The 26158-nt window shown below is 51.3% G+C and overlaps 1 protein-coding gene across 1 annotated transcript; it reads right to left on the reverse strand.

The window, feature by feature from the left end:
• Positions 1-742: 742 nt before the first annotated feature.
• On the reverse strand, positions 743-25953 carry NOD1 (nucleotide binding oligomerization domain containing 1). The gene is made up of 12 exons (XM_056118365.1): positions 25892-25953; positions 23043-23460; positions 21961-22135; positions 18308-20132; positions 15054-15137; positions 13496-13579; positions 11923-12006; positions 8945-9028; positions 8499-8582; positions 5637-5720; positions 4784-4867; positions 743-1839 (listed from the first exon to the last, which is right to left on the reverse strand). The coding sequence occupies exons 2-12, from the start codon at positions 23241-23243 to the stop codon at positions 1767-1769; spliced, it is 2862 nt and encodes a 953-aa protein (XP_055974340.1). The 5' UTR covers positions 23244-23460; positions 25892-25953; the 3' UTR covers positions 743-1766.
• Between the last annotated feature and the right edge of the window lie 205 nt (positions 25954-26158).

The raw sequence follows: 26158 nt of genomic DNA on the forward strand, positions 1-26158 counted from the left end.
CACTCACCCGCAGCACAGCAGGAGCACCAGAGAAGTGTTCTAGCAAATTAGGAGCCTGATTTCACTCACATAAGAGAAATTGAAAGTCTGTCACTCACCATCACAAAGAACGAAGTGTTTCCAAATGCAGTGTCAACCAACCCCCCGCAAATTCTCATTCCAGTGAGGCCACAGACTAAGTCGAGGTGGCCACTGAGCTGTCAGGTTTGGCAGTGCTGAGTGAGTGTGGGTGGGGTGGGGTGTTATTAGGAGTTTTGTTCAGCTGAGAAGCGTGGTTCTCTGCAAAATCTGAGGTTAAGCCTGAGCACCTTTGACAAGTTTATTTGTCAGAGCTTTCTGGACACTTGCTGGCCAGAGCCTGTGTTCTGGAGAGGTTTGTCTGACAGGGCACTTGAGTGAACATCCAGAGCCTGGGGAAGATGAGGGGAGGGTGGGCTGGGAAGCCCCAGGGCAGCGCTGTAGGGAAATGGTGCCACCACTACTGGGTTTGCGCATGACACTGAGCCCGACTCCTGATGACACCTTCCCACTGCTGCTATACAGAACAGGAAGAACTGTAGTCATTCTTTTTCTATTTTACCTAAAAATTAGCCCTGGGAGACCATCTGGTATCATAGCTTATGCCATGCTATAGACAAGGCTAGTGCAGTGGCCCCCGAATGTTGGGCGCCCCCCATGACCCCACTCAGTGCATCGTCCCCCCTGGGTCTTCCACTCAGCACCAAGCTCTGAGGAAGGATCTGAGCTGGCCTGAGAGCACACAGAAGGAGCCAGGCATACAGTTCTGGGATCCCAGCTCACCTGGCTGAGTTCTCTGAAAACATCCCCGACTTGAAGTGAGTGTTTCAGTATTTTATTAACAAAAGAATTGGCAGAGGAACGAGTTATCTGCCCTTTTCACCCTCCTCTGCTCAGCATTCACCACCAAGCCGCCATATTGGTAAGCAGTGAGAAAAGCCTCCCGGGGGGCTCGCCAACTCGGGCACATTCTCAGCTACTCAGGGGCATCTGCACCGAGGCATGTGATAGCTCCTTCCTTCTGGAACACAGGAGGTTTTTCCCTGGGGAGCAAAACACCTTTGCCCATCATATTAGCCTTACCGAGGAGGTCAGCCTGACTCAAGGTCAGAAGGCTTGAGTAGGAATTCAGCCTCGTGAAGGCATTGTCCTTTCCCCTTAGGCCAGCTGAGATGGTCTTCAGTGTTAGCAGCGAGACCCCAGGACTAAAACACAAGCCCTTTTCTCGGTACCAACCCCCAGCAAAACCTTTGGATGAATCAAATCCCAGGCCTGTGCAAAGAGTTGGGAAGCTGCCTATTATAGCAACACATGGGCAAGGGAAGGAGAGGAAGAGAATTTTCAGGTAAAATATTTCCTGTTCATTGAGCACTTCTTCTCCGGGCAGCTTGGCACCAGGTTGGCACTGCATTTTCTCAGTCCTTCTGTGAAAGCAGTGGTGAGATGGTCCTTAGAGACGGACAGGCTCTGGTGAGCCCGGTCTCAGGTCTGTAGATTCCGGGAGAGCTTTCAGACCTCTTTAGTATTGTAACGGTTCCTCAGGCAGCTCACCAGGGCAGTCTCCTGGAAAATCAGCACTCGCCTGAGTCTGCCGCTCCCATACCCACAAGGAGGCTGAGGGCAGGGAGGTTCTCGGCTGCCCGTGGTGGAGACGCCTCACAGGGCACTAGCCTTGACTACAGCATGGCACAGGCTACAATACCAGATGGTCTCCCGGGGCCAAGATCTACATGCAGGAAAATGTCCTCTCAGAAACAGACGATTCGTTTGTCATCTTTGAAGACACTGGCCTCCTCGGGCTTGATGGGGTTTCCATTTAGGCTGTGGGAGGGAAACAAAAGAAGTCAAGCATCAGGGGCTGCTGCATACCTCGTTTCATTCAGTGTTGCTAGCATGCTTCGGTGTTTCATGTGACTAGGAAATTAAAGCTACATGTGTGATAATGATATTAACCCTTTGCAGCCAGTGTCCCTCTAGGAATGGCATCGCACTGCTGTCACCAACCTCTGTAGCCATGAACTTAATCAAAGTTTCGGTTCCTTTCTTGCGCTTCAGAGGCATTTGTCCTGCCTGTGTTCTTTTCTCTGAAGCGGAGTTGAACAGGCTCTTTATTTCAAGTGTAAGGCATAAATGATTCGACATTTGTATACTTCATGACATGGTCTTCACAGTGTTTACTGACCATATTTCTTGGACATTTTTTCAATTTTTTTTTCAGTTTTCATATGGAATGCTGAGGTTCAAACCCTGGTCAGTCACCTGTCAGGTAAATGCCCTCCCCGCTGTACTGTTGTGCTGATTAGACTTTTTTTTTAATGTTCCAGTTTGCTGTCTGTATATCTTCTTTAGGAAAATCTCTATCTCATTTCTTTGTCCATTTTTATTCATATTTTTTATTAAGAAGTATGATTTCTTTGTATAGTCTTCATATTCCCCCTCTATTGGGTATATAATTTGTAAATGCCTTTCCCAGTGATTACCTTTCCATTTTGTCAAAAGCTTCCCTTAACAGACAGAAGTCTTAGATCCATTTGCTTATTTTGCTTTTGCTGCTCCTATCTTAGAGGTCAAATCCAGGAAAATATCACGAAGACCGACATCAAGGAGTTCACTATGTTTTCTTTCAGGAAGTCCATGGTTTTAAGGTCTTATACTGAAGATTTTCATTCATTTTCAGTTAACTTGATGTGTGGTATAAGATAGGAGGTCCAGCTTCACACTTTGACACGTGACTGTCAATTTTCCCTGCACGTACTAAAGACAGTCTAACTATATTTAAACCATAAATGAATGATGAACTTGGTCTCCATCTATTGACATGACCATATGATATGTATTCTTCCTTTTATTAATGTGTGGTATATCATGTTGTTTTGTAACGCTGAACCATCATTGTGTCCCTGTAATAGGGTAAAGGTAAAGGTAAAGGCCCTCCCGTTGATCATCGGTTTGCTCGAGCGGGCCCAGTAACGTCTCCATTGGAGACTTTGTTGTTACTGTGTTTGGCATATCGAATACATCACGGGGAGCTTGCCAGGCTCTGCCGTGCGGGCATGATACTCTCGGCAGCTTGCCGGGCTCTCGGAGAGGGGCAGAGGAATCGAACTCGGGTCGGCCATGTTGGCTGCGTGCAAGGCAAACGCCCTACCACTGTGCTATCGCTCCAGCCCCTGTAATAAAACCCACTTAATCACGGTGAATAAGCTTCAATTCTTTTTTTGTTTTTGTTTTTGGGCTATACCCAGTTGTGTTCAAGGCCTACTCCTGGCTCTGTGCTCAGAGATCACTCCTGATGGGGTTTGGGGGACAATATATGGCACCAGGGATTGAGCCTGGGTTGGTCACATGCAAGGCAAGTACCTTACTTGCTGTACTACCTCTCTGAACCCCTTCACATCCATTTCATCAGGAATAATGGCTTGTAATTTGTGTGTGTGGTGTGTTTTTGCCTGATTTATGCTATCGGGGTGATTTGAGCTCTTAATGAGTTCTGAAGTCTCCCTCCTCTTTAATTTTCTGTAGAATTTGAGAAGTATAAGCATTATCTTTGAGTATTAGTAGAAGTTCTCTTTGAAGCTTTCTTGTCTTGAACTTTGATTATAGGTGTAAAAATCCTCAAAATATCAGCAAGCCATATTCAACAAGACATGGAAAGGCTTACTCAGGGTCCAGCTCAATGCGTGTTAGAACTTTTCTATCTTGACATGTTCCAGGGCCGGAGGGAGCAGTAAGGGCCTGTCTTGCAGTGGCCTGTAAGATGCTCATCCTCAGCGGCTCTCACACTGCTTTTCGAATGTTTGGCCGTGTCCCTAAGTGGAAAAGACACTTGACCCAGTGAGCCACATCCATGTGCACGCACACCAGAAATAAGTGAGACAACTCTGCGCACTGCATTCTCCCCCTTCCACCCTAGAAGCAATGCTACAACCCACTGCAAAGGACATCCCAACCCGCTAACAAGTTCCAAAGCAGAATTTGGAAAAACTCTTTCCCAGAAGTGAAGGTCAGGGACTCTGCTCTGTCTGATCTCTGTTGTTGCTGCTGTTGGCTGTGAAATTCTCCTCTCTGGTCACAAAGGATAGTAGTTAATGAGCAGCTACCCCTGGGCTGAGTCTGTGATCAGAGCATGGTTGCACTTCAGCTCCAGAAGAAAGCCCCGGCAGCTGCATGCCAGGAAAAAAACCAGCTCAGGGCCCACCAGGGTCTCCAGGCCATGCCGCTCGCTCACTCGGCAGGGCATGGCAGAGTCCAGACAGGGGTCCTCTGTCCTTCCTCACTCACACTGCTGTCCTGCAGCTCCTGTGTCCTCAGCACCTCTCTAGGGGCCTATGGCCAACTTAAAGAGCCTGCAGGCTCTAGCCCCATGCCTCCTGATTTCTCTCTACTGGCAGGAGCAAGCCAACCGGAAGTTGAGAAAGGCAGCCTGGAAATGACTCCTGAATCCCACAAAGGGGTCTGAACAACCACCCCATCCCACCCCCACACCCAGCCACCTGCCCATCGATGGCACAGACCCATAATCCCCAATTAATTCATCCTTGGTGGGAACTCCTTTCCCGGGGACAAGGTTCTGAATCTTGTTTCTCCTCTCAGGTGAGAGGCTGGTCTGGGTTTGTTTCTGCGTCTGTGAGACAGAGAGTAGCTCCCCACCTGAGAGGTCGCTGGAAAGGCCAGAAATGGATGCAAATCTGCGCATGCCTGGCGCACAGCACCTGGGCTGAGCCAGTGGCCACTGTCATGAGCGGGAGCCAGAGGAGCGGCTTACCATATCTCCTTTATACCCGTATTCTTCTGTAAGGCATCTGCTAGGCAGGTCACCCCCTTGGCTGTGATCTGATTCTGGATGAGCCTGAAAAATAGACCCTGTGTCACAAAACGAGAGGGCATCAGATCTGCCGAGGGAAGACCGTCTCTGACCACTGCATCCCACCTACCTAAGACTGTCTAGATCACACAGAGCAGAATAAAGTAGTGGATCTGGGGCCAGGAATATAACTCAGCAGTGGAGGCTTTGCCTTGCATATGTGCAGTGCTGGGGTCAATCCCTGGCATTGAAAATAATATTAATAAATTTGGAATTTGGAACTCAAACTCAAAAGGGAGCCAAGGGACTGGCTCAGTGGCAGAAACAAGAGCAAGATCCCAGGTTCAGTTCTGGTGCTATCACTAGATCACAGTGCCTCTGGAGCGCCACCACCTGGTGTGTGCAAGCACTGCAGCCGAAGTGGGACACCCAAGAAGGCACCACAGGGACCCCCAGGTGCACAGAACAGGCTGAGCAGCACCACTGGTGCCTGTGACTCTGCGGGCACATGTGCAGCATCGTCACTTATGCACGTGCCCTGGGGAGGAATAAAATCTAGATTCAGATATCCACTCCCAATGGGAATAAAGGCCAAGCAAGAGGAAGCAAAGATCTGCATCACTAAGAAGCTTCTGCACGGCTGCAGAAATGAACCAGAATAAAAGGACATCCCAAAGACTGGGAGAAAATATTTGCCCAGCACTCATCTAATAAAGGGTTAATATCCAAGGAAGCACCAGTAAGACTTTACAAAAACAAAACACCCAATCCTCTCAAAAAAAAATACTTTTCTTGTAAGAAGCATATGAACTACCATAAATTTTCCAGTGTCTGGTTGACTTGCAGCATTTCTGCGATGCTCTCTGCGACTTCATCATTGAGTTCATTTTTGGTGAGCCTAGAGAGGAAGGAAGTGTTGTTTCAGGACAGTCCTCCATGCCTGGTCCCCTTCTAACACTCTCCCTTCGAATGACCTCACAGCAGTGAACGCCCAGCCCAAGTCACTCCAGATCATGCAGCCAAGCCCTTGCTGGAAACCCTGCAGACAGCCGGGCCCTCTGGCTGGCCTCAGAGCACCATGAGTCCACAGAGATTCATTTCCAGAGCAAGTCCTTTCCGCAGGCTCCTCTTTCTAAGAAGCCTATACTTTCTCCCCAGCCATTCTCAGCCCTCAGGTCTCCCAGAAAATGAGTCCACCAAGAAGAGGGCTCAAGTCCTCCTTGTCCGATCTCCAACCCCCAACAAATGACAAGTGTTACCAAAGTCAGTCATGTGCAGACCAAGCAGAGCTTGTTGCCTGGGAGTTAAACTGCCTAGTGTTGCAGGCAGCTGACCTGGATTTGATCCCTGACACTCCTGAGCACTTCCAGCTGTGATGCTTGAGTGCAAAGCCAGGTGTAAGCCCTGAGCACAGATAGGCGTGGCCCCAAACCAAAATGTGCCCAGTGCCTCATGCAGTGGTCACTGTGAAGGACCCAGGTCCAGTGAGTGTGGACACAAGAAGGTTCTCAATTGTTCCTGAACCAGAAAGGGTCTAGATAAAGCAGAGAGGGCCTGGAGCACCCCAACGCCAAAAGAATCGAACCCCTCTGTGCCAGTAGATACAGAGAAGAATGGAATTATTATTGGAATGGAAGCAACTTTTAATTAAAAAAAATCTTCCTTGATGGATAATTCAATGGTGTCTATCCAGACCTTCAGTGTGTTTTTGCTTTGGAACAATGATTAGATGTCTGGGAATGGACCCTCCAAGGTGCAAAGAAGTTCACACAAGGATCCATCTCTGCATGCAGGGCTGATGGCAGTATTATCTGCCATAATGCAAACCATGAGCTCGAAGAGACCAAGCAAATAGTAGAAATCGGGACGGTTCAATGGAACTGTGCAGCCAGAAGGAGGGGGTGCAAAGAAGGAGGTGGAGATTGGGGGATTTGAGTGCCCTGGAGCTGCAGGGGTCTGGGACTGGCTTGGCCAGCGAGGTGAGGGGATCATTAACATGTGAGGAAGATAGGAAGCAATGCACAGAGCACACCAGCACCGGAGAACCACTCTGACATGTCATATGGGGAGCAGGTCTCAGTAAGGGCACTTCCCCTTCTGGCAGACGTTAGCAAGTGGCTGGGGACATTCTTGATCATCACTGGGGACACCAAGTATATCAGCTGTGGGACATCATTAGGAACCAGGGAAGCTGTTAAACATGATCAAGTGTACAGGTGACCCTCCTATCACAGGCTGATCTATACCAAAATATCCAACGCCTTGAGGTTGGGAAAAGCTGAGTAATATGAAATGTGGTGAGATGGTCCAATACAAGTTTCAGATTGTTTGTCTGGGGAACAGACCTGATGGTGCTCAGGATCACTCCTGGCAGTGTTCAGGGGACCAGCTGAGGTGCCAGGGAGCAAACCCAGGTTGGCTAACTTCAAAGCAAGTGCCCTACCCACTGTACTATCTCTCCCGCCCCCGAAGGTTCAGATTTTTAAAAGCACTTACTAAATGCGATTCTGTTATTTTAAGTTTAAAATAATTTAAATATACATGTAGGTATGTATGTGAATATGCATACCAATGCTAGAAAGCTGGAATACAGTCCAAGACAGAAGGAAGGTTCTATTTGGGAAATGGGTGGGTATGGGGGGAGGGATACTTTCTCTTCCTACTTTTCAAATTTCCATCTCTTTTTTTTTCCTTTGGTTCAAATCACATATTACTTTCCAAAATCTTTTAAAACATATATTCTGAGGGGGAAAGTCTTAGCAATGCACCCAGCAGGTATCAGTACTGGCATCAGCAGGCATCACTGGAGCTCTGGCTGAGGTCAGCCTGGGACTGAGCTGTGAGAAAAGAGATAAGCCAGCAGTGCAGCTCCCTTCTCCAGGAGCACTGGGCCCAGGGGAGCAAATGCAAGCCAAGATGGACTGAATGACATGTGCAGCCACCAAACGTTCTCCCTGCCTGAGGTGACATTCCTGAGCAGAAGAGGACTGTGGTCCTCCTAGGACGGGTGACAGGTGGCTGGAGTAGAAAGGGCAAATCCTGGTGTGGCTCCTAGGAGAGGGGGTGTGGTGGGGGGGCAGGGGAAGAGCCCCGTGGAAGGAAGCTGGACTCCTGGCTCCCTGAGGCCAGGGCAGCAAAGAAGTTAGGGTGTCTAACCCCGCACCCCACTTTTGCTTCTGGGAATGGCTTTTCTCTAGGAGATAAAATGATGAGCCTCACTTTGAGGAAAAGCCTAGAACTTTTTCCATCTAGAGAAGCTCTTCAGTTAAGATTTCAGGCTGGCGGTCCAGATGGATAATACAGGGGTCAAGGCACTTCTCTTGCATGTAGTCAACCCTGGTTCTATCCCTTGTAGAGTCCCCTGTGCCAGGGATAACCTCTAAGCTCCTCTGGGTGTGGCCCCCAACGTCCCCCTGGCAAAGGGGGGGGAAGATTACAGACTAGGGGTTGGGGAGACGGTTTAGAAGACTGCAGCATGTGCTCTGCCTGTGCTCAATGCCTGGGGACACATGGTGAGTCCCCCACCCCCAAGCAGGACCCAAGAGTAGCCCCTGAGCATCACCAGGTGTGCCCCATCCCCCAGTACCCCTCCCCCCCCACACACGAAATTTCAGGCAGTCACAACCTTGGGAATCATTCCTGAGCCCCACCCCGTCCGGCTGACTGTGGCTGTTACCAGAATATTCTGAGAGTCTTGTTCTGCTGCAGGGCCCGTGCAAGGCTCTTCCCGCCTTCCGTAGAGATGCCGTTGAACGCAAGACTAGGAAGAAACACACGCTGGAGCATTAGACCGTCTCACAGACACCCCCACATTCTATAACTGTACCCCCAAGTGGGCTGGGGCCCACTCACCCAGCCAAATCAGCAGAAGGATTGACTTAAGTGTCTATCCTGTCCACGTCAGGAGATAATTCACACATCTACATGTACGCGTATACATGCAGGGAGAAACGCACACAGACACACACACACATACATACAGACACACATATACAAAGATACACACACAGAGAGACACAGATTCACACACACACACAGAGATACACACAGACACACAGACACGGCTATCTGAGGAAAGTAACTACTGCCTGAAAACAACAGGGGCCTCAGGGACTCAGTCACCTCAGGTTGGTCAAGCTCGGGTGGTTCCTCAGTGCCTCGGCGAAGGCCACAGCTCCTTCATCTCCGATCCTGTTGCCCCACATCCTGAGGGCAGAGACAAGACCGTGAGTGTGGACCACACACGGCCCTTCTCTCCTGCCACAGCCACTCGCCTGCACATTCCCCAAGCAGAAGAAGTGTCGACCCACCATCTGCCCAGTGCCTGGAGCAGCGGCAAGCTCAGCATCCCTCAGAGCTGCACTGGGTTTCCGCTCAAAGGGCAAGGCAGAATTCCTGGTACTAATTTCAGCCACTCTTGGGTGTTAGTCTCCTATTTTGTTACTTTATGTTCCCCAGATGAATGCAATCTTTCTATGTCTGTCCCTCTCTTTCTGACTCACTTCACTTAGCATGATACTTTCCATGTAGTACCACTTGTATATAAATTTCATGACTTCATCTTTTCTAACAGCTACATAGTACTCCATTGTGTAAATGTACCAAAGTTTCTTTAATCAGTCATCTGTTCTCGGGCACTCGGGTTTTTTCCAGATTCTGGCTAAACCACAACACCCGAAAGGAGAAAGAGAACGAAAGGGAATGCCCTGCCACAAAGACAGCGGGGGATGGGGGAGTGGGGGGTGGGAGCAATACTGGGACCCGTGGTGGTGGAAAATGGGCACTGGTGGAGGGATGGGTACTTGATTATTGTATAACTGAAACCCAAGCACAAAAATTTGTAAGTCTACAACTGTACCTCATGGTGTTTCACTAATAAAAATTTAAAAATAAAAAAATTTTTTAAAAAAAGGGCAAGGCAGAACCCGAGTACCACAGAAGCCCGAGAGCCTGGGGTGCATGGGACAAGCTGGCTGGGAGTGGGCACTCATCACCGCTCCAGAAACAGCAGCACGTGCCCAGCTCTCTCTGCCTCCACTGCAGACCTCTGACTTCACTACTGTGTAGTGACTCTCATTCCATGGACTTGAATGCTCGTCCGGCCCCAGGTGGAGGTCACGATACTCCCGCTTCCTGAAACTCGGGTGCTGGCAGCAGACCTCACCCCCGTTGGCCACGCCCTCGCCAGGGCAAACTACCTCCACCTTCTGGTGCACCGTGTGGTCAGTGCTCCAGCTTCGGAGATTCCTCACTGTGGGTTCATCTGGGCTCAGCCGCCACAAGCCGAGGACGCCTGTACCCAAAGCTCCTGGCAGCTGCCACCCTATACTCGACATCATACTAGGGGTGTTCATGCCAGGCATGTGCCATGCTCCCAGCCTGTGCTGGGCAGGAACTGAGACACTTCTTATTGTGGGAGAGAAGGGGCAGGGTCTGGGCCACATCCAGCAGTGCTCAGTGCCCAGTACTGGCTCTGTGCCCCAGGACACCCATGTGGTGCTGGGTAGGCTGCTAGCTTACTGTAAATCTGTTATTTGGCTTTATTGTTGGAGTGGGGTGATGACACATCTAGAGGTGTTGGGCAGGGGCACACAGTGTGGGGGTGGAAGCTGGGGCCTGATCCCTGGGAAGCTCGTGCCCACGGCAGAGCCACAGCTCAGCCTGAGACAGTTCTCAGGAGGCACCAGCAGAAACTCGCTGGCCTTGGTCCTTCCCCGTGCAGGGATATCAGCCGGCCTCATGGGGAAGTGGCCACCATTTGGCTGGGCCGGGCAGAAACTCTCCTCTCCTCCCTCAGGACACCCTGAGGGACCCACCTCAAATAAGCACCTCTAGAGACAAGCCACTGGTGAATGGGGGACACAGGATGCCGAGAGAAATAAGGGTTACCAGAGACAAACCCTTTCCAGTGGGCACTGAAGGATGAGCAGCAGGACAGACATAGGCGGAGCAAGTGTGATACCCTGAGTCTGGGCCACAACACCCCATGCCATCCCCCCAAAACCATGGATGTGGCCCCTATAAAACGCTTTTTAATTAAAAAATGAAAACAGGGGCTGGAGCCGTAGCACAACGAGTAGGACATTTGCCTTGCATGAAGCCAACCTGGGTTCGATTACCAATATCCCATATGGTCCCCCAAGCACTGCCAGGAGTAATTCCTGAGTGCAGAGCCAGGAGTAACCCCTGTGCATCGCCAGGTGTGACCCAAAAAGAAAAAATGAAAATAAATTTTAAATAATAACAAGACAAATACTAGGCCTGGGATGTGCCTTGGTAAAATAAAGCATGTTTTATTGTGTGAGGCCCAGGGTTCTATCTCAATACTGTGTGTATGTGCATGCACACACACACACACACACACACACACACACACAGAACGCACTTTGGTGGGTGGATAGAGAGATAGTGCAGTACATGGCAGACCCGGGTTCTATCCCCAGCACCACATATGGGCCCTGCCAGAAGTGATCCCTGAGCACAGAGTCAGGAGTAATCCCTGAGCACTTCAGGGTATGGACCCACCTCAAAAAAAAACCGCAAATAGAAATATTGGTGGGTTCTGGGGTTAGAGGAGAGGTCAATGGGAAGGATTGTTTATGGGGAAAGTTAACAAAAATCACGCTGGGCGTGGTATGATGGCCACACAAAGAAGGATGTATCGGGCTGCACACACAAAAATGGTGCAGGTGGTCACTTTCCTGTTACATATACTTCACCACAACGTTTTAAAAAAGCCTCCAGAGAATACAGCATATTGGAGGTTTCTCCCCCTCCAATCTGACTTGGTAACTTTATTTCATGATTGTTTGTGGTTTTCTCCTCTACGACTGTGCCGTCATTTATAAAACAAACCCCTAAGATACACATGTGCCTTAGAGATGCACCAGACTGGCTGAACCCACAGGATTTCAACAGAAGTCTATGCAGGGACGAGCAGACATCCCAGGCCTCCCCATCCTCTCCAGGAAACATCAGTGGGCCACATGGGTATCAGGAGTGGGTGTTCAATACCTCTATGCATGCTTGCCCCCAGGGCCTTCCATTATGGTTACGTACAAAACACCGCCATGCGCACACATACGTTCACCTCTACTCACCCAATATCAAAGATGGACTTGCTATTTTTCACTGCCAGGGCGAGACACTTCCCTCCTTCACTTGTGATTTTGTTTGCTCCCAGTCTGTGGAGAGAGTGCGGCCCTGTCAGCCTGGAGATATGAGGGGACACTTCCCTGGCACACAGAGCATGGTGTGATGCTCTGAACTTCCTGGAGGGTGAGCACTTCCTCCTGAGGCTCACAGCACTCATGCCCTAACATCCTCTCAGGGGATCTCTGCAAAACACTGGGACCTGGGCCTTGTCACAGGTTCTAAATGACCTCCAGTGTCCCTTATTTAGTGGTAGGGCGTTTGCTTTGCACGCAGCCAGCCCGGCCAAGCCAGGTTTGATTCCTCCGCCCCTCTCAGAGAGCCCAGCAAGCTACCGAGAGTATCTCGCCCTCACAGCAAAGCCTGGCAAGCTACCCATGACATATTCAATATGCCAAACACAGTAACAACAAGTCTCAAAATGGAGATGTTACTGGGCCCGCTTGAGGAAAATCGATGAACAATGGGAGGACAGTGTTTGTTTGTTTGTCCCTCGTTTCCATTGGCTGGTGGGGAGTTTGCTATGTGAACTGCCATGATCAAGGAGTATTCCCATCATAGGGAGGAACAAGGGGCTCCAAGTCTGTGTCCAGGACATTCCAGGGCTCAGTGCTTGTTTACGACCACATGTGCCTAGATGTCCCCCACAAATTCACAAGTTAAAAATCCTAGAGATGGTGCTGGGAAATGGAGCCCCTGGAGCGCCTGAGCTCATGTGGGTAGAACTGCCACACATGGGATCAGTGAGTCCATGAGGCCCTGAGAGTTCCAAGGTCTCCTTTCCCACCATGTGAGGGTACGGTAAGGAGAGCAGGAAGTGAATCAGGAAATGACCTCTCACCAGGAAGCGAACCAGGAAATGACTTTCCACTAGGAAGTGAACTCAGAATTGGATCTTGAACTTCAGCCCTCTAGAAATGTGAGAACTTATTTTCTGGTGCTTATAAGACACCTAGTAAGTAGTATTGGGATTTAGTCCTGTCAAAGACTAGACAGTGAGAAACTCCTTCAAGAGGAAAAAGGATTACAGAAAGAGGGTTCACTGTGGTCATTCTTCTGCAGACAATCAATGTCATCCATATGCCAAGTGTGTCCCTCCCTCCCACCTACACACACACACACACACACACAGAGTAACCAATGTCCCTTCCCACAGTCAAGCTCACTTTCCACAAACTGGGTTCCTAATATGAATACTGGCTCAGGGGAAAGCAGACAAGACTTTGGGGTGAAGGCTCTTTATTATTCGACTAATGACGGGATATAAGAGAAGAGAAACTGGGATGGGAGCAATAGTACAGAAGGCAGAGTGCCTGCCTGACAAGCAACTGATCCAGATTCAATTCCTGGTGCACTAAATGGTCCCCTGAACCCACAGGAGTAATCCCTGAGCACAGAGCCAGGAGTAAGCCCTGAGCACTTCCAGTATGATTAAAAAACCAGAGAAAGAGAGAGACTACTAAGGAAATGCACTCCCTCCCCCACACATGCCTACCTCCCTCTCTACAAACACACACTTACTTGAGGTGTGTGAGGCTTTCGCATTCTTCCAGGATCCTGGCCACGTAGCCAGCCCCAACATCAGTAATCTGGTTGTTGTACAGCCTTTGAGAGAAAACACAGCCACGAGACTATAACTCCCAGTGTTATGTGGAAGGTGTGTCTCAGTAACAGAGCATCAGTCTTACATGTGTGAGACATGGATTCCGTCCACAGTAATACACACTCAGTTGCCCTATTTTTAACTGAATACATACTACTGCTGCTTTGTGAAATCTGGGCTGAAGGGAGAAAGGCGGGGTATGGAGAAGTCGCGCATGGCACACAGACTGGGTTCAGAGCAGGTCCACACTGTCCCAGCTTTTGACGATAGACAAGTTGCTTACCCTTCATGCCCCTTTTATCCATCTACAATACAGGACAGGATTTGTGCTCTCACACAGAACTGTCATGAAGAGGAGATGAGACCATTCCAAGCCCCACTCCTTCCCCAAGAGTCAGTAATGGTGCTTGATGGGTGGCTGGGATTAAGATGACAATCAGCATCTCAAAGGGGAACTGCTGCTTCTCTGGAAACCTCAGCACTGCCTGACTGCCAGTCATTGCATCACCAGCATGCGACAGAAGGACAGAAAGAAGAGAAAAGTGGAACTTTCTCTTTCAGACTCCAGCTTGGTGGGGGCATAAAGCTGGAGTGGGGGATGCCCTCTTCAGTGTCCTCATGAAGGGAACACAGGCCGAGATGGTGACTGACTGGCTCCAGTTGAGCCTGCATGAAGGCTGGACTCACCCATGATCCCTTATGTCCAACTCCCAGACCCCAAAGGTGTTAAAAATACAACACTCTGGGGCCAGAGCGATAGTACAGCGGGTAGGGTGTTTGCCTTACATGTGGCGACCCAGGTTCGATCTCCGGCATCCCATATGGTCCTCCGAACACCACTAGGCATAATTCCTGGGTGCAGAGCCAGAAATTACCCCTGAGCATTGTTCGGTGTGACCCAAAAAGAAAAAAAGGAAAAAACAACAACAACATTCTTCATCACTGTTCTAGCAGTTACGGTACACGTCTTTATCTTTACCCCACCTGGCCTGAGTATGCATGCATTCCGCTGCAAAACATTAATATACTTCAGGGTGTGGGGGTATTACCCTCACCCCATTAATAGCAGGAACTATTGTCACATCCCCTTAGTTTTGAGTATGTACCTGAATTTAGTCTCATATCTTTCCCCACATGGTGTGGATAAGGGATCTTGGACCCTTGGTGGGAAACCTAATCCATAAACACTCTCCCGGTGTTCACAGAGCACATCCCCTGATATTTTATCATCACATTTCCTCCAACAGCCATGGTGAAACTACTCATGGGAACCCAGTCGCACAAGTGAGGGGCTGGGACTGAGTTCTCCTGAGTCGCTCCAGTCTTGGGCCATGGCAGAAGCAGCTTCTGGCACCGGACATCCTTTGCTGGGTGCCTGGACCTCAACGACAACCTTCAGGGCCACATGTGAAGCACTGTGTCGCTGCTCTATTTTATAACTATGTAGCTGGCCCGGTGCTCTTGGGAGATACCTACCCTAAGAAAGTGACAATTTTGTATTTGGTCAGCTCTTCATAGAGTACCTTTACCCCACCATCCGTGATCCGGTTCACGCTGAGTCTGAAACAAAATAGAGGAAGGGAGACAGATTGGAGAAGCTACTCATTAGGAAGAATTCCACAGGGATCCAGGAACCAAAGACCCCAGAGATGCACATGAGATGAATTTCCCCTGAGTGCATTGAACACCCCCATCCCTCCACAGCAGAAGAGCCCCTCTAAAGCCTGGTTATCAGCCGTACCTGCGCCAGCCCCTCAGCACCTGATTCAACAGAGGGAGTCGTGGGGACACATGAAAGAAAGGTGGGGATAGGTCCCCTGAACCTCTGAGATCCTGTTCCAGAAAGCATCAGGCAGACTCTCTCTCATACACACATACTCTCTCTTACACATACACTCTCATACACTCTCACACACATACTCTCACACACACACTCTCTCAGAAATTCTGTCTCTCTTACACACACACTTACTCTCTCACACACTCACACACATTCTCACACATTCTCTCTCACACACTCTCTCACACATTCTCTCTCACATACACACAGTCTCTCTCACGCACATACATACACTTTCACACATGCTCTCTCACATGCACATATTCTCTCACACATTATCTCACACACTCACACACACACATTCTCCTCACCCACACACACACACTCTCACACACACATTCTCCTCACCCACACACACACACTCTCACACACACATTCTCTCTCTCTCTCTCTCTCTCTCTCTCTCTCTCTCTCTCTCTCTCTCTCTCTCTCCCTCCCTCCTCCAGTTTCTTTTAGGCCCCACTACCTTGCAAGTGACCAGAGAGGGTCCCTCCCAGGAACTTCAGAACAGTCCCCAGCAGAAACATTCTACCCAAAGTGCCAACAGTCTCTCAGCTGCTGCTGACAATAGCTCGCATGAGCAAAACCTGGCATGATGGAGTGTGAGCAGTCACCACTAGAACGGGCAGATCTGCACCATCATGGCCAACTCATCCTGAATGCAGATGCTGCCTCCGTGGGCCCAGCTTGGGAGTGAGAGCAGGACAAGGAACTTCAGGATGGGCCCACCCTGGATGAGGACAGTCAACTCAGCGACCCAGCGGAACTGCTCTAGCAGGCTGCACGAGGTGGTCACGTAATCCATCCTCGGTCCATTCTACAGCCAAACTGCTTCTGTTGGCCCAAACCTCCAAGGAACAGAAGCAGGATTGGATTGGGAGGGGCAGGCATGAGGAAGGAGGTCGGGTTGGGGGTGAGGGAGGAGACAGACTAGTGGTCAGCACTCGTTTCCCTGAAGGGACAAAGAGCAAATATTTTAGGTTCTTCAAGACCTTCAGTCCCTATCACAAACATTCCCCCGCAGTGTGAAACAATCAATATGCAAACAAATAGTCTGGCATTTTTTTTTACAAACACAGTTCAGGGCCAAACTAGGGCACACAGGTTGACCTCTATAATGAGTAAAAAGCAGCAGGTAAAAGTTTGATTTTTAGGCCACATCGAAGTAGCCAACTAGCTACTCTGAATTCCCTCTCCACCGCCCCAGTCCCGAGTCCATCGTGTGGCAGGACGCAGGAGGTATCATACTCCATAGCCACCACAGGCTGGCAGAAGCTAAGAGTCACTCCCCAAAGCTAGACTTTCTTAGAAATAAGATCCCCCAATTTCCAGCTGGGCACAGTGAAAGGTCTGCCCAGTGAAATTCAAGTAGAAGTCTCGTGAGCAATAGCTGAGAAGTCTTCTGAAAAGAACGCGATGTGTCGTTCCTGTTCTTTCTTCTTCGCAGTGGCATGTAGACTTGATGGATGAAACTCGGCAGCCACGTTAGACCAAGAGGTGGAAGTCGGGGAGTGAAGATGGGAAAGTACTAAGACAGGAGAGAACCTGGGGTCCGGGCAGCAGGGAGGTGCCACAGCAGCTCAGAACTACCACTCAATAGACCCTTGCCTGACGAGAAACAGGCTTGTAACTTTCCCTCCCTCACTCCCGTCTTCCCTTTTCACTGAGCTTTGTGATGCTCAAACCCAAGGCTCAACATATGCAAGGCAAGTTGACCAACCACTAATTCACATGCCTGGGCCCCACTAATATCATTTTTAAGTTTTCTCTGTCAACCCAATCTGATCTTTAATGCACCCTCAGGCGGCTCCAAATGTTGGGGCTTCCCAGTTCCCCCTGCTTTCTCCTTTGCTTGTCAGGAGAGAAAACGACTGTCACTTGGAGCCAGCGCCAAGGACCAGTCCTCTATGGTGCATTTGCTGCAGGAGGCCCAGGAGGCTTCACAGGGAAGGTTCCAGGCCTTCCCAGCCCAGGCCGGGGCAGCGCTGAGCTCTGCACAGCCCTCACACTAGACACTCTGGCAGGGCCGTGACAGGCACCCACCTTAGCCCCAAATCTCTTCTGCTCTTCAGGCATGCCCAAGCCAGTGACAGTGATGTGAGAGACTGCAAGGTTGAGCCGGTGGCGTTTACTCCAGAACTGCTAACCGGGGGAAAGAGGCTGACCTCACTGCTCTAGGCCAGGGTTGGGAAACAGGCAGCCCGAGGTTTGTATGAGGCCTACAAAGTCCTTGCAGGTGCATGACAGGTCAGACACTGGTGCTTCCCCGGGGACATGCCCTCAGCCGGCCTACTGAGACTGATGTCGGAGCTGTTCCTCTGCCTGGCTGTCATCAGGGGCAGCATCCTTGTTGCTCAGACCCCTCGGGGCTCAGGGTTGCCAGTTTAGTCCATGAAAAGCAGCCGGGGTCCCCCTGTACCAAGTCTGCTCCTGCCTTGTCAGCACTCCATGGGCCCTACGTCATGGGCTCTCCCTGAGCTTCCCAGGTCTCTCACAAGGCCGGGTCCTGCTGACTCAGTGCCTGCTGCGGTCCCACTGTGTGCCCTGGCCCACATGTTCCCTTTTCTGTGCCTCCACCCCCCTTCTGTACAGGTGAGATCGTGCCCTGCCTCGAGGTGAGGTCTAGTTCGTGGTGCTTTGCACCCATGTGCAATCAAGGCCAATCAGCTTGTGTCTACTGAGTTGCGTCAGCACAGCGACTCAGGCTGAGCGGCTAGGTCGGGGTGCCCAGCTGGGGTTATTCTGCCCCTCTGTTTAAAGCTTTTTCTCTCCAAGGTCCAGAAGATGGGGATGTCCCCATGCTAGAGGACATCAGAAGAACCCAGGAGTGCACACTCTCTGCTGGGACCACCCTCACGCCCCCCACAGCCTCCCACACCGGTGGCCTCACCTGATGACCGTGAGGTGCCTGAAGCAAGGCTGCAGCTCCCGCACTCCGTAGTCGTTGAGGTTGTTGTTGTCCAGGTCCAACGCCAGGGTCTTGTGGAAATGGCGCAGCACGAAGGCCAGGGCACTGCAGTCGGCAGAGTGGGCATTGCAGTAGGTGAGCTTGAGGTAGTCGGCACAGATGCCCTTGGCTGCCAGCTGCCCCACCTTCTCACTCTGCGTCTCAAAGATGCAGCGCACCATCCAGATGAAGGTGGGCATGGCCTGCACCTGGTTGAAGCCCCCGCTGCGAAGCCGGGGCAGGCCCTTCAGGTAGGCGCGCAGGCTGGCAAAGAGGTGGCCGCACAGGGCGCGGCGCTTCCTTCGCAGTAACGAGGCGGGCACCAGGTGCTGCAGCAGCTTCTGTTTGGCCTTGGACAACAGCCCGCACAGGAAGAGGTTGGTGAACTGCAGATGGTCCTTGGCCCGGAAGGGGTCTTCCCCGACGACGCCGCGACCCCCCAGGCACTGGAGGCGAGGGAAGCAGGAACCCGAGGGCGCGGCGGCGGCCTTCCCGGGCGGCGCCCACTCCTGGAAAAAGCGGAGCAGCTCCCGCGTGCCCACCTTGTGGTCCACCACCAGGAAGAAGGCGGCCAAGAAGGCCTGGAGCGTGAGGTGGAAAAACTCGTAGGTGGGCTGCGCCCCGTCCAGTCCCAGCTCCTGACCGGCACGCAGGAAGCCCAGCTGCAGGTCCTCGTCCTGGACCTCGGCCGCCTGCACCTCCTCCTGGTTGAAGACGAAGAGGTTCTTCTCCAGGCCCCAGCGGGCCACGCGGCCCAGCGAGAGCAGCGTGGGCCGGCCGGCGCGGAACGTCTGCATCCGGCTGCGCGTGTTGCGCTGTACCAGGCTGGTGGGCTGCGTGCGGTTGAGGTGCACCTCGGTGACCAGCAGGAAGACGTCGGTGAGCGTCAGGCAGCTGGAGGGCAGCTGCGGCGCGCGGTCAGCTGCGCGCGGGAAGTGCTGGAAGCAGCGGAAGATGATCCAGCAGAAGAGGGGCACCGCGCACAGGCTGCAGAGGCTGGGGTTGGCCTCCAGCTGCTCGAGCAGGCGGCCGTGCGTGGCGCGGTCGGGGAACACCCTGCGGGTGTAGGCGCGCAGGTGGTCGGGCGAGAAGCCGCGCAGCTGCACCTTCTTGCGCAGCAGCGGCCGCGGGATCTCGGTGCCCGTGCGCGCCGTGAGCACCTTGCGGGCCCCCTTGAGCAGCCGCCCGCTGAGCAGGCTGGCCAGCAGGGCCAGCGGGTGCGCCGGCTCCCAGGGCGAGCAGGCGTCGGGCACGCCGCTCAGGTCGAAGTCCGAGTGCAGCTCGTCCAGGCCGTCGAAGGTGAAGAGCGCCGTGTGCGGAAAGCGCAGCAGGAAGGCGAAGACCTCCTCGGGGTCCTGCTCCGGGTAGCAGTAGTGCTGGAAGAGCAGGTCCCGCAGCGGCAGCGCCGCGCTCGCCTGGAAGCAGCTGAACATGCGGCAGCGGAAGTGGAAGAAGAACTTGAGCCCCGCGTCCAGCTGGCCGGCCGCCCACAGGCTCTGCAGCCGCTGCAGCAGCATGGACTTGCCCACGCCCGCGTCGCCCACCACGAACACCGTCTCGGCCTGCTCGTTCAGGACGCCCGCCGAGTGGTCCAGCAGGCCGGCCGGGCTGCCCAGGCTGCCCAGGCTCTCGTTGCTGAAGCTGACCAGCTCCGCGATGGTGTCCACGTACAGCTCCTCGAGCGGCAGCTCCTCCTTCTGCGCGTAGCACAGGATGAACTTGGAGTCGCGGCCCAGCTGTTGGCGCAGCTTCTGCGTGTACCTGCTCACTGCAGGGAGTGTGTGTGTGTGTGTGTGTGGTGGGGGGGGGGGGGAGGAGGGTGGGTGTACAGTGGGGAGTGGGGAGGGGGATGGGCAGAGAGAAAGGGGCAGAAACCCGTGCTGAGAGAAGTAAATAGGAACTCACGAGCCAGGCTGGTGTGATGTACCGCCAGTAGGGCGTTTGCCTGGCACACCTCCTATCCCAATGTGGTCCCCTGACCCCCCACCCCCCCCAGGAGTGATCCTTGAGTGCAGAACCAGAAGTCCTGAGCACCGCTGGGAGTGGTCCCAAAACAAAACCAAAAATACCAAGTCCACACAAAGGTCCGGGATGAAGTTCAACTGGGGTCAGGGCTTGAGACCAGCTTCCTCCTGTCCTCCCTGGACAGGCTCTCCCTGAACTCACTGCACCAATCCACCCCCACTGCCCCCTACCCTTGTTGAATCAGCACCCTTCTGTTCAGTGAACTGGAACTCAGGAAAGAGCCACTGGCCCACATTCGTTTCCCGTGTTCCATTGCCCGTGAAGGAACAGATTCTCACGACCCTCAAAAGCCAGAACTTCATGAGTTACAACCTTGGACATTTATGTGCAGGCTGCAGGCACAGTGCCTGAGTGACCTCAGCACAGCCCAGGGGACGAGGGAGATCAGCAACCTTTCCACACTGGACGTTACACTCCAGGCCTGCTTCTCCCAGGCCGTGGTGTGGGGACTGGGCAGCCAAGCGACTGACCCACAGTGACTCCTGGCTTCCACTCGGGGAGGGGGCCCCTCATAACCAACCTGGGCCCCACTGGGTGCCCAGAAAATCTGAGCTACAAATGAGGCTAACAGCAGAAGGAAGTGCTCCTTCCCCAGACCACAGAAGCTTCCTTTAAATTCATTTCTGGATTTTTGTTTATAATTAGAGAAATTGGACCCCCATTATATATTTCCAAATTCATTGATTACTAAACCCCAACTGTTGTCCAATTTGAGTGCCTAGCCTCTAGAGCTGTTACCGACAGGATTCCACGGGATGTCAAAAGATCGCGTGGCCGCCCACCTACCACATGGTCAGACTTCTTCATCAAGATCATGAACCATCGGTTTGAGGCTCTTCATGTTCCTAGAGCGAACAGACGCCATTGGGCTACACTAGCACGTGACAGGGACAAATGGAGACGTTACTGGCGCCCACTCGAGCAAATCGACAATTAACGGGAAGTGATCAAGTGAGCCTCTGGGACATGGATCTATGTATTAAAGCCAATTATGACTTCATTTTCGTTCCATGAAGACATTGCTCTTATGCACCAGTCGAGGTTTTTAGTAAATGTTTAAACTTCCACCAGCGTCACTATAACCCACTTCTAGAAGAAAAAACGTGCCAAGACCAGAATGATAGTACAGGGAAGGACACTTGCCTTACATGTGGCTGACCCAGGTTCTATTCTTGCCATCCCATATGATCCCGAGAGCCCTGTCAGGAGTCACCTCTGAGTGCAGAGCTGGGAGTCACCCCTGAACAATGCCGGGTGTGACCCACACTCTCCTCCCAAAAAGAAAAAAAAAAACCACCCTGACTGTGTGTGATCATGAATGCCTCCGTGCATCAAGCAGGCTGTGTGCAAAGTTTGGAACAGAGGCAACGCCCCAATCCTCAGACCCTCTAGATAAGGTCCCTTTCATGGACCCCTCACCACTGGAGTGACAGGACCAGCTCTTCTCTCCTAAAGGACACAGCCGCCTCAGGACACACTTCCATGCTTTGCTGGACACACCTCCTGCAGCACAACCCAAGTCCAAGTCCAGGTGACCTCACCCACCCACCTACCCAGCCGGGGGTCAGTACCTGGGTCTGTGTTGACAACAGTTTTGTTCTGAATGAAGCGGGAAGGGGAGAAACCGGTCTCAGACAGCCAGGGCTTGAGGTCCACGTACGCATCCTCGAGCTGCTGGAGCACGTGGAGGAAGAACTCAGACACCTCCTCACCCTTGCTCTGGACCAAGTCCAGGATTTTGCGGACCTGAGGAAGGTTCATGTAGGAAGGTGTGAGCTGGCAGGTGATGGCTCGTCAAGATCATGTTCCAAACAGGTTCTGTCCTTCACTAACTGGAGAGGAGTTTCTGGTGCCTCCACTTTCCTCTTGCAGAAGGTGACACAAAGCAACAGTGAAACCTGGGCTGACAAGAGTTCCCAGAGCGAGAGCAGGAGACCCTCTCCCAGCTCAGATCCCACACTCTGGGGGCATCCTTTCTCAGTCTCCCCAGAGTGTAAATACCCCAACTCTGCTGGCTTTCTTCTTTGTCACTGTTGTGTGTGTGTGTGGTGGAAGGGGGTTGTTTGTTTCTGTTTGGGGTACCTCACCCAGCAATGCTTCTGGCCCTGTATTCTGGATTCACTCCTGGCGGGGATCCAGGGATCATAGGTGATGACCCATGATCATATGATCAAACTCTTGCCAGTTGCGTGCAAGGCAAATGCCCAACCCATTGCACTATTGCTCTGACCCAACTCTGCAAACTTTCTCTTCTCATTTGCTTGCTTTCACTTTTGTTTAACTGAAAGTTGAAAATGAGTTGTTGGAGCTGGAGAGACAGTACAGCAAGTTGGGCATCCAGATTCGATCCCCAATACCCCAGTGGTCCCTGAAGTCCCACCAGGAAAAATTTTTGAGCACAGAGCCAGGAGTAAACCCTGAGCACCACTAGGTGTGAACTCCTCAAAAAAAAAAAAGTGATTTGCTCCCACATACACAGCAGGGAGGGCTGAGAGGAACAAGGCACTTTCTCTCATCATGAACATGAGGATTGTGTCTAAGCCCACAGCTCAGTGTTCAGTCCTGCGAACAGCCTACCCCAAGAGAGCCTCAGCCCCATGCAGGAAGCTCTGCCCAGCTCGCCCTGGACCAGGCCCCCACCCAGTCTCCGCACCTGGCTGGGCTTTGTGGGGCAGGCGCCCACGATGTCCGCGTCCTCTGCCGTGAAGTAGTCATTCTTCTGTAGGTTGTCCAGCAGACACTGAGTGTTGCGGATGTGCGTGACCAGAAACTCCCGGTGAGTTTTCAACAACCTCCCGTAGGACTGGGCCACGTTCAGCCCGGGATCCATCTCACCAGGGCCTGGCATGGCCATGGCCGAAGGAGCAAGCGGCCACTTCCTGCAGAGTCATCTTGGGCCGCGTGTGTCTTCCCAGCAGGGGACAGTCAGATGGCCAACCCCTGGCTCTCGGTGCCAAGCCCAAGGAGACCAGAGCGCTCACCCCCAGAGCCAAGACTGTGGGGGTGTGGAGACCCGTTTCCTGGTCCTGCAGCCTCACCACTTGGAGCAGGAGTGAGTCATGCTGAAGGCACTAAGATATATTAAAGAAAGATTCGTCATTTCACTTTCTTCTGTGTGGGTTCAGTCTTTGTTTCTCAACCCTTCCCGGACCATGGTGTCTCCTGGCCTTCTTTCCTTCCTGAGTGCCCCCCGACCCTCTGAGTCTCAGGCCTCAGTGCCCTGTTCACAGAATTTTCCCTTTGGCCTCCTTGGAATATCCTGGCTGGGAAATGCAGGGTTTCATGATGAGGATAGTAGACAACTAACCTGTGAAGCAAGACTTTAGAGCAATAGAGATATAAAAACTTTTAGAAAAATAAAATTGTACCTCAATCCTAGACTGTGACAGATAAAAAGAAAATGTATTATTTTACATAATCAGGTTAAAGGGAAACCTCGTGTTGTGTTGAACTTCCTTTCTGGGTAGGAGAAGAACCAAGTTACATTTCTCTAGTTTTGGTTTTTATTTTGAGGAGGGTTGGGTGGGGTTCACATGTATTACCCCACAATTGCAGTGCTTTCCCTTCTCATTGCATAAGACACCTTAAGCCACTTCTTCATTCATGCTTGTGTATACAATTCTTTTTCTATTTGTTTGTTTGGGGGCCACACCTGCCTCTGCACTCAAGGATAACTCCTGCCAGTGCCCAGGGGGACCATATGGGAGGCCGGGGATCGAACCCTGGTCAGCGGCATACAAGGCAAATGCCCTACCCACCGTACAATCTCTTCAGTCCCACTTGTGTATATAAAATGGAAAATGGACTGTAATCTTGCAAGTAAGGAGATCCTAAGCCAATCACTTTGTTTAGATATGAAAGTCTACACATTGCCAAAAGATCATTCCAGAAAACTTTCTGTTGTGCTCAAGAAGTTCCAGACCTTTTATATGGTCAGAAGCCTTTGTGCCAGAAGGTCACATCTGCTAGCACTCCAACTCTGAACTTCTGACTGTTCCCACCGCACCACACGAGGGGTGCCTGCTCGCTCCCACACTTCTGTTTTTAATTCTTTCCCTGATCAAGTTGCTGAGCATTGCCAGCCTTAGGGTCTGGCCGGCCTTCCACTTTTGTAACATGAACAAGAGATAGTACAATTTACCCAAGGAACAGAGGATAAGAGAGCCTTACCGAAGTTTCTTTAACCAGTCATCTACATGTAAAGTATCATGTTAAGCAAAATGAGTCAGAAAGAGAGGGATAGACATAGAAATATTGCATTTATCTGGGGGAACATAAAGTAACAAAATAGGAGACTAATACCCAAGAATGGCTGAGATTAGTACCAGAATTTTGCTCCATGGCTTGGAGGCCAGCCACACATGCTAGGGGAAAAGGCAACTCAGATAGAGAAGGGAGCACCAAATAAAGGGTGTTGGTAGGATGCTCCCAGGATGGGAGAAGCATGCTGAAAGTAGACTATAGACCAAACATGATTGCCACTCAATGCCTCTTTTGCAAACCTCAACACCCCAAAGGAGAAAACAGAGGGGAATGCCCTGCCACAGAGGAAGGGTGGGATGGGGGGTGGGGCATATTGGGATTCGTGGTGGTGGAAAAAGGCACTGTTGGAGGGGTGAGTATTTGATCATTGTATAATTGAAACCCAAGCACAAAATTTGTAAGTCTACAACTGTACCTCATGGTGTCTCACTAATAAAAATTAAAGAGAGAGAGAGAGAAAGAGAGAGAGAGAGAGAGAGAGAGAGAGAGAGAGAGAGAGAGAGAGCCTTACTGAAAGGAACTTAAAGGAACGGGCGGAGAAAGCGGTTCTAAGGCTGGAGCACACATGGAACCCAGCACTCAAGCCCGGTACCACATGGTTCTCTCCCCTTCCCTCCACCCCCTTAACACTGCCTGTGAGGCAAAAAATAAGCACTGTAGCACTGTCTTCCCGTTGTTCATCGATTTGCTCCAGCGGGCACCAGTAATATCTCACAATAAACTGTGAGACTTGTTGTTACTGTTTTTGGCATATCGAATATGGCACGGGTAGCTTGCCAGGTTTTGCGGTGCAGGTTAGATACTCTCACTCTCGGTAGCATGCCAGGCTCTTTGAGAGAAGCAGTGGAATTGAACCCAGGTCGGCCGTGTGCAAGGCAAACACCCTACCCACTGTGCTATCGCTCCAGTCTGAAAATAAAAAACATTTTAAAAAAGAAAGAACATAACTGAAAACAGTTATTAGTTGTTATTCCACCAAAAGTAATCTATGAGATAGTGATTCAGCCTTTTCTGTGGTGGTCAATTCTATTCACTTTAAAATCCATAGCATTAGGAAATGGTTCTCTTGAAGGGCTGGAGCGGTGGTACAGGGCACTTGACTTGTATCCTGCCAGCTGCGCAGAGCACAGAGTCAGGAGTAGCACCTAGCTTTACAAGGTGTGGCCAACCCCCCCCCCCAACAAACAAAAAAAGGAATACCAGTTTATATTATTAAATTAAATTACTAGCTAACTATACCTTTATTAAGTTCCTGGCATCATTCTTTGAAGTCAATCAGAATATGTTACAGCAACATTCTTTCCTTAAATCTTCAATTCCAACTATTTTTTTATGGGATCTGCAAAATCAAAGAATGTATGAAAATCTTATTGTCTATCTGATGTACGGTAAACAAAGAAATGAAATTAAAATAGGATCATTGTTGGGGAGATCCCCACACCCAGTGGTGCTCCTGGGTCATTGTGGTGCTGCGCTGGGGGCCATAGGCAGGGTCGGGGGCTTGAA

The sequence above is a fragment of the Sorex fumeus genome, unplaced genomic scaffold, assembly GCF_029834395.1.
Source record: "Sorex fumeus unplaced genomic scaffold, SorFum_2.1 ptg000037l, whole genome shotgun sequence".
Taxonomy (NCBI): Eukaryota; Metazoa; Chordata; class Mammalia; order Eulipotyphla; family Soricidae; genus Sorex; species Sorex fumeus.

Excerpts from the sequence above, each read along its gene's own strand:
- NOD1 (XM_056118365.1), bottom strand. The coding sequence starts at position 23,243 with ATGGCCATGCCAGGCCCTGGTGAGATGGATCCCGGGCTGAACGTGGCC. Across the intron at positions 13,580-15,053 it reads AAAATTGTCACTTTCTTAGG|GCTGTACAACAACCAGATTA; the intron begins GTAGGTATCTCC and ends TTTCTCTCAAAG. Across the intron at positions 5,721-8,498 it reads AAGACTCTCAGAATATTCTG|GCTCACCAAAAATGAACTCA; the intron begins GTAACAGCCACA and ends CTTCCTCTCTAG.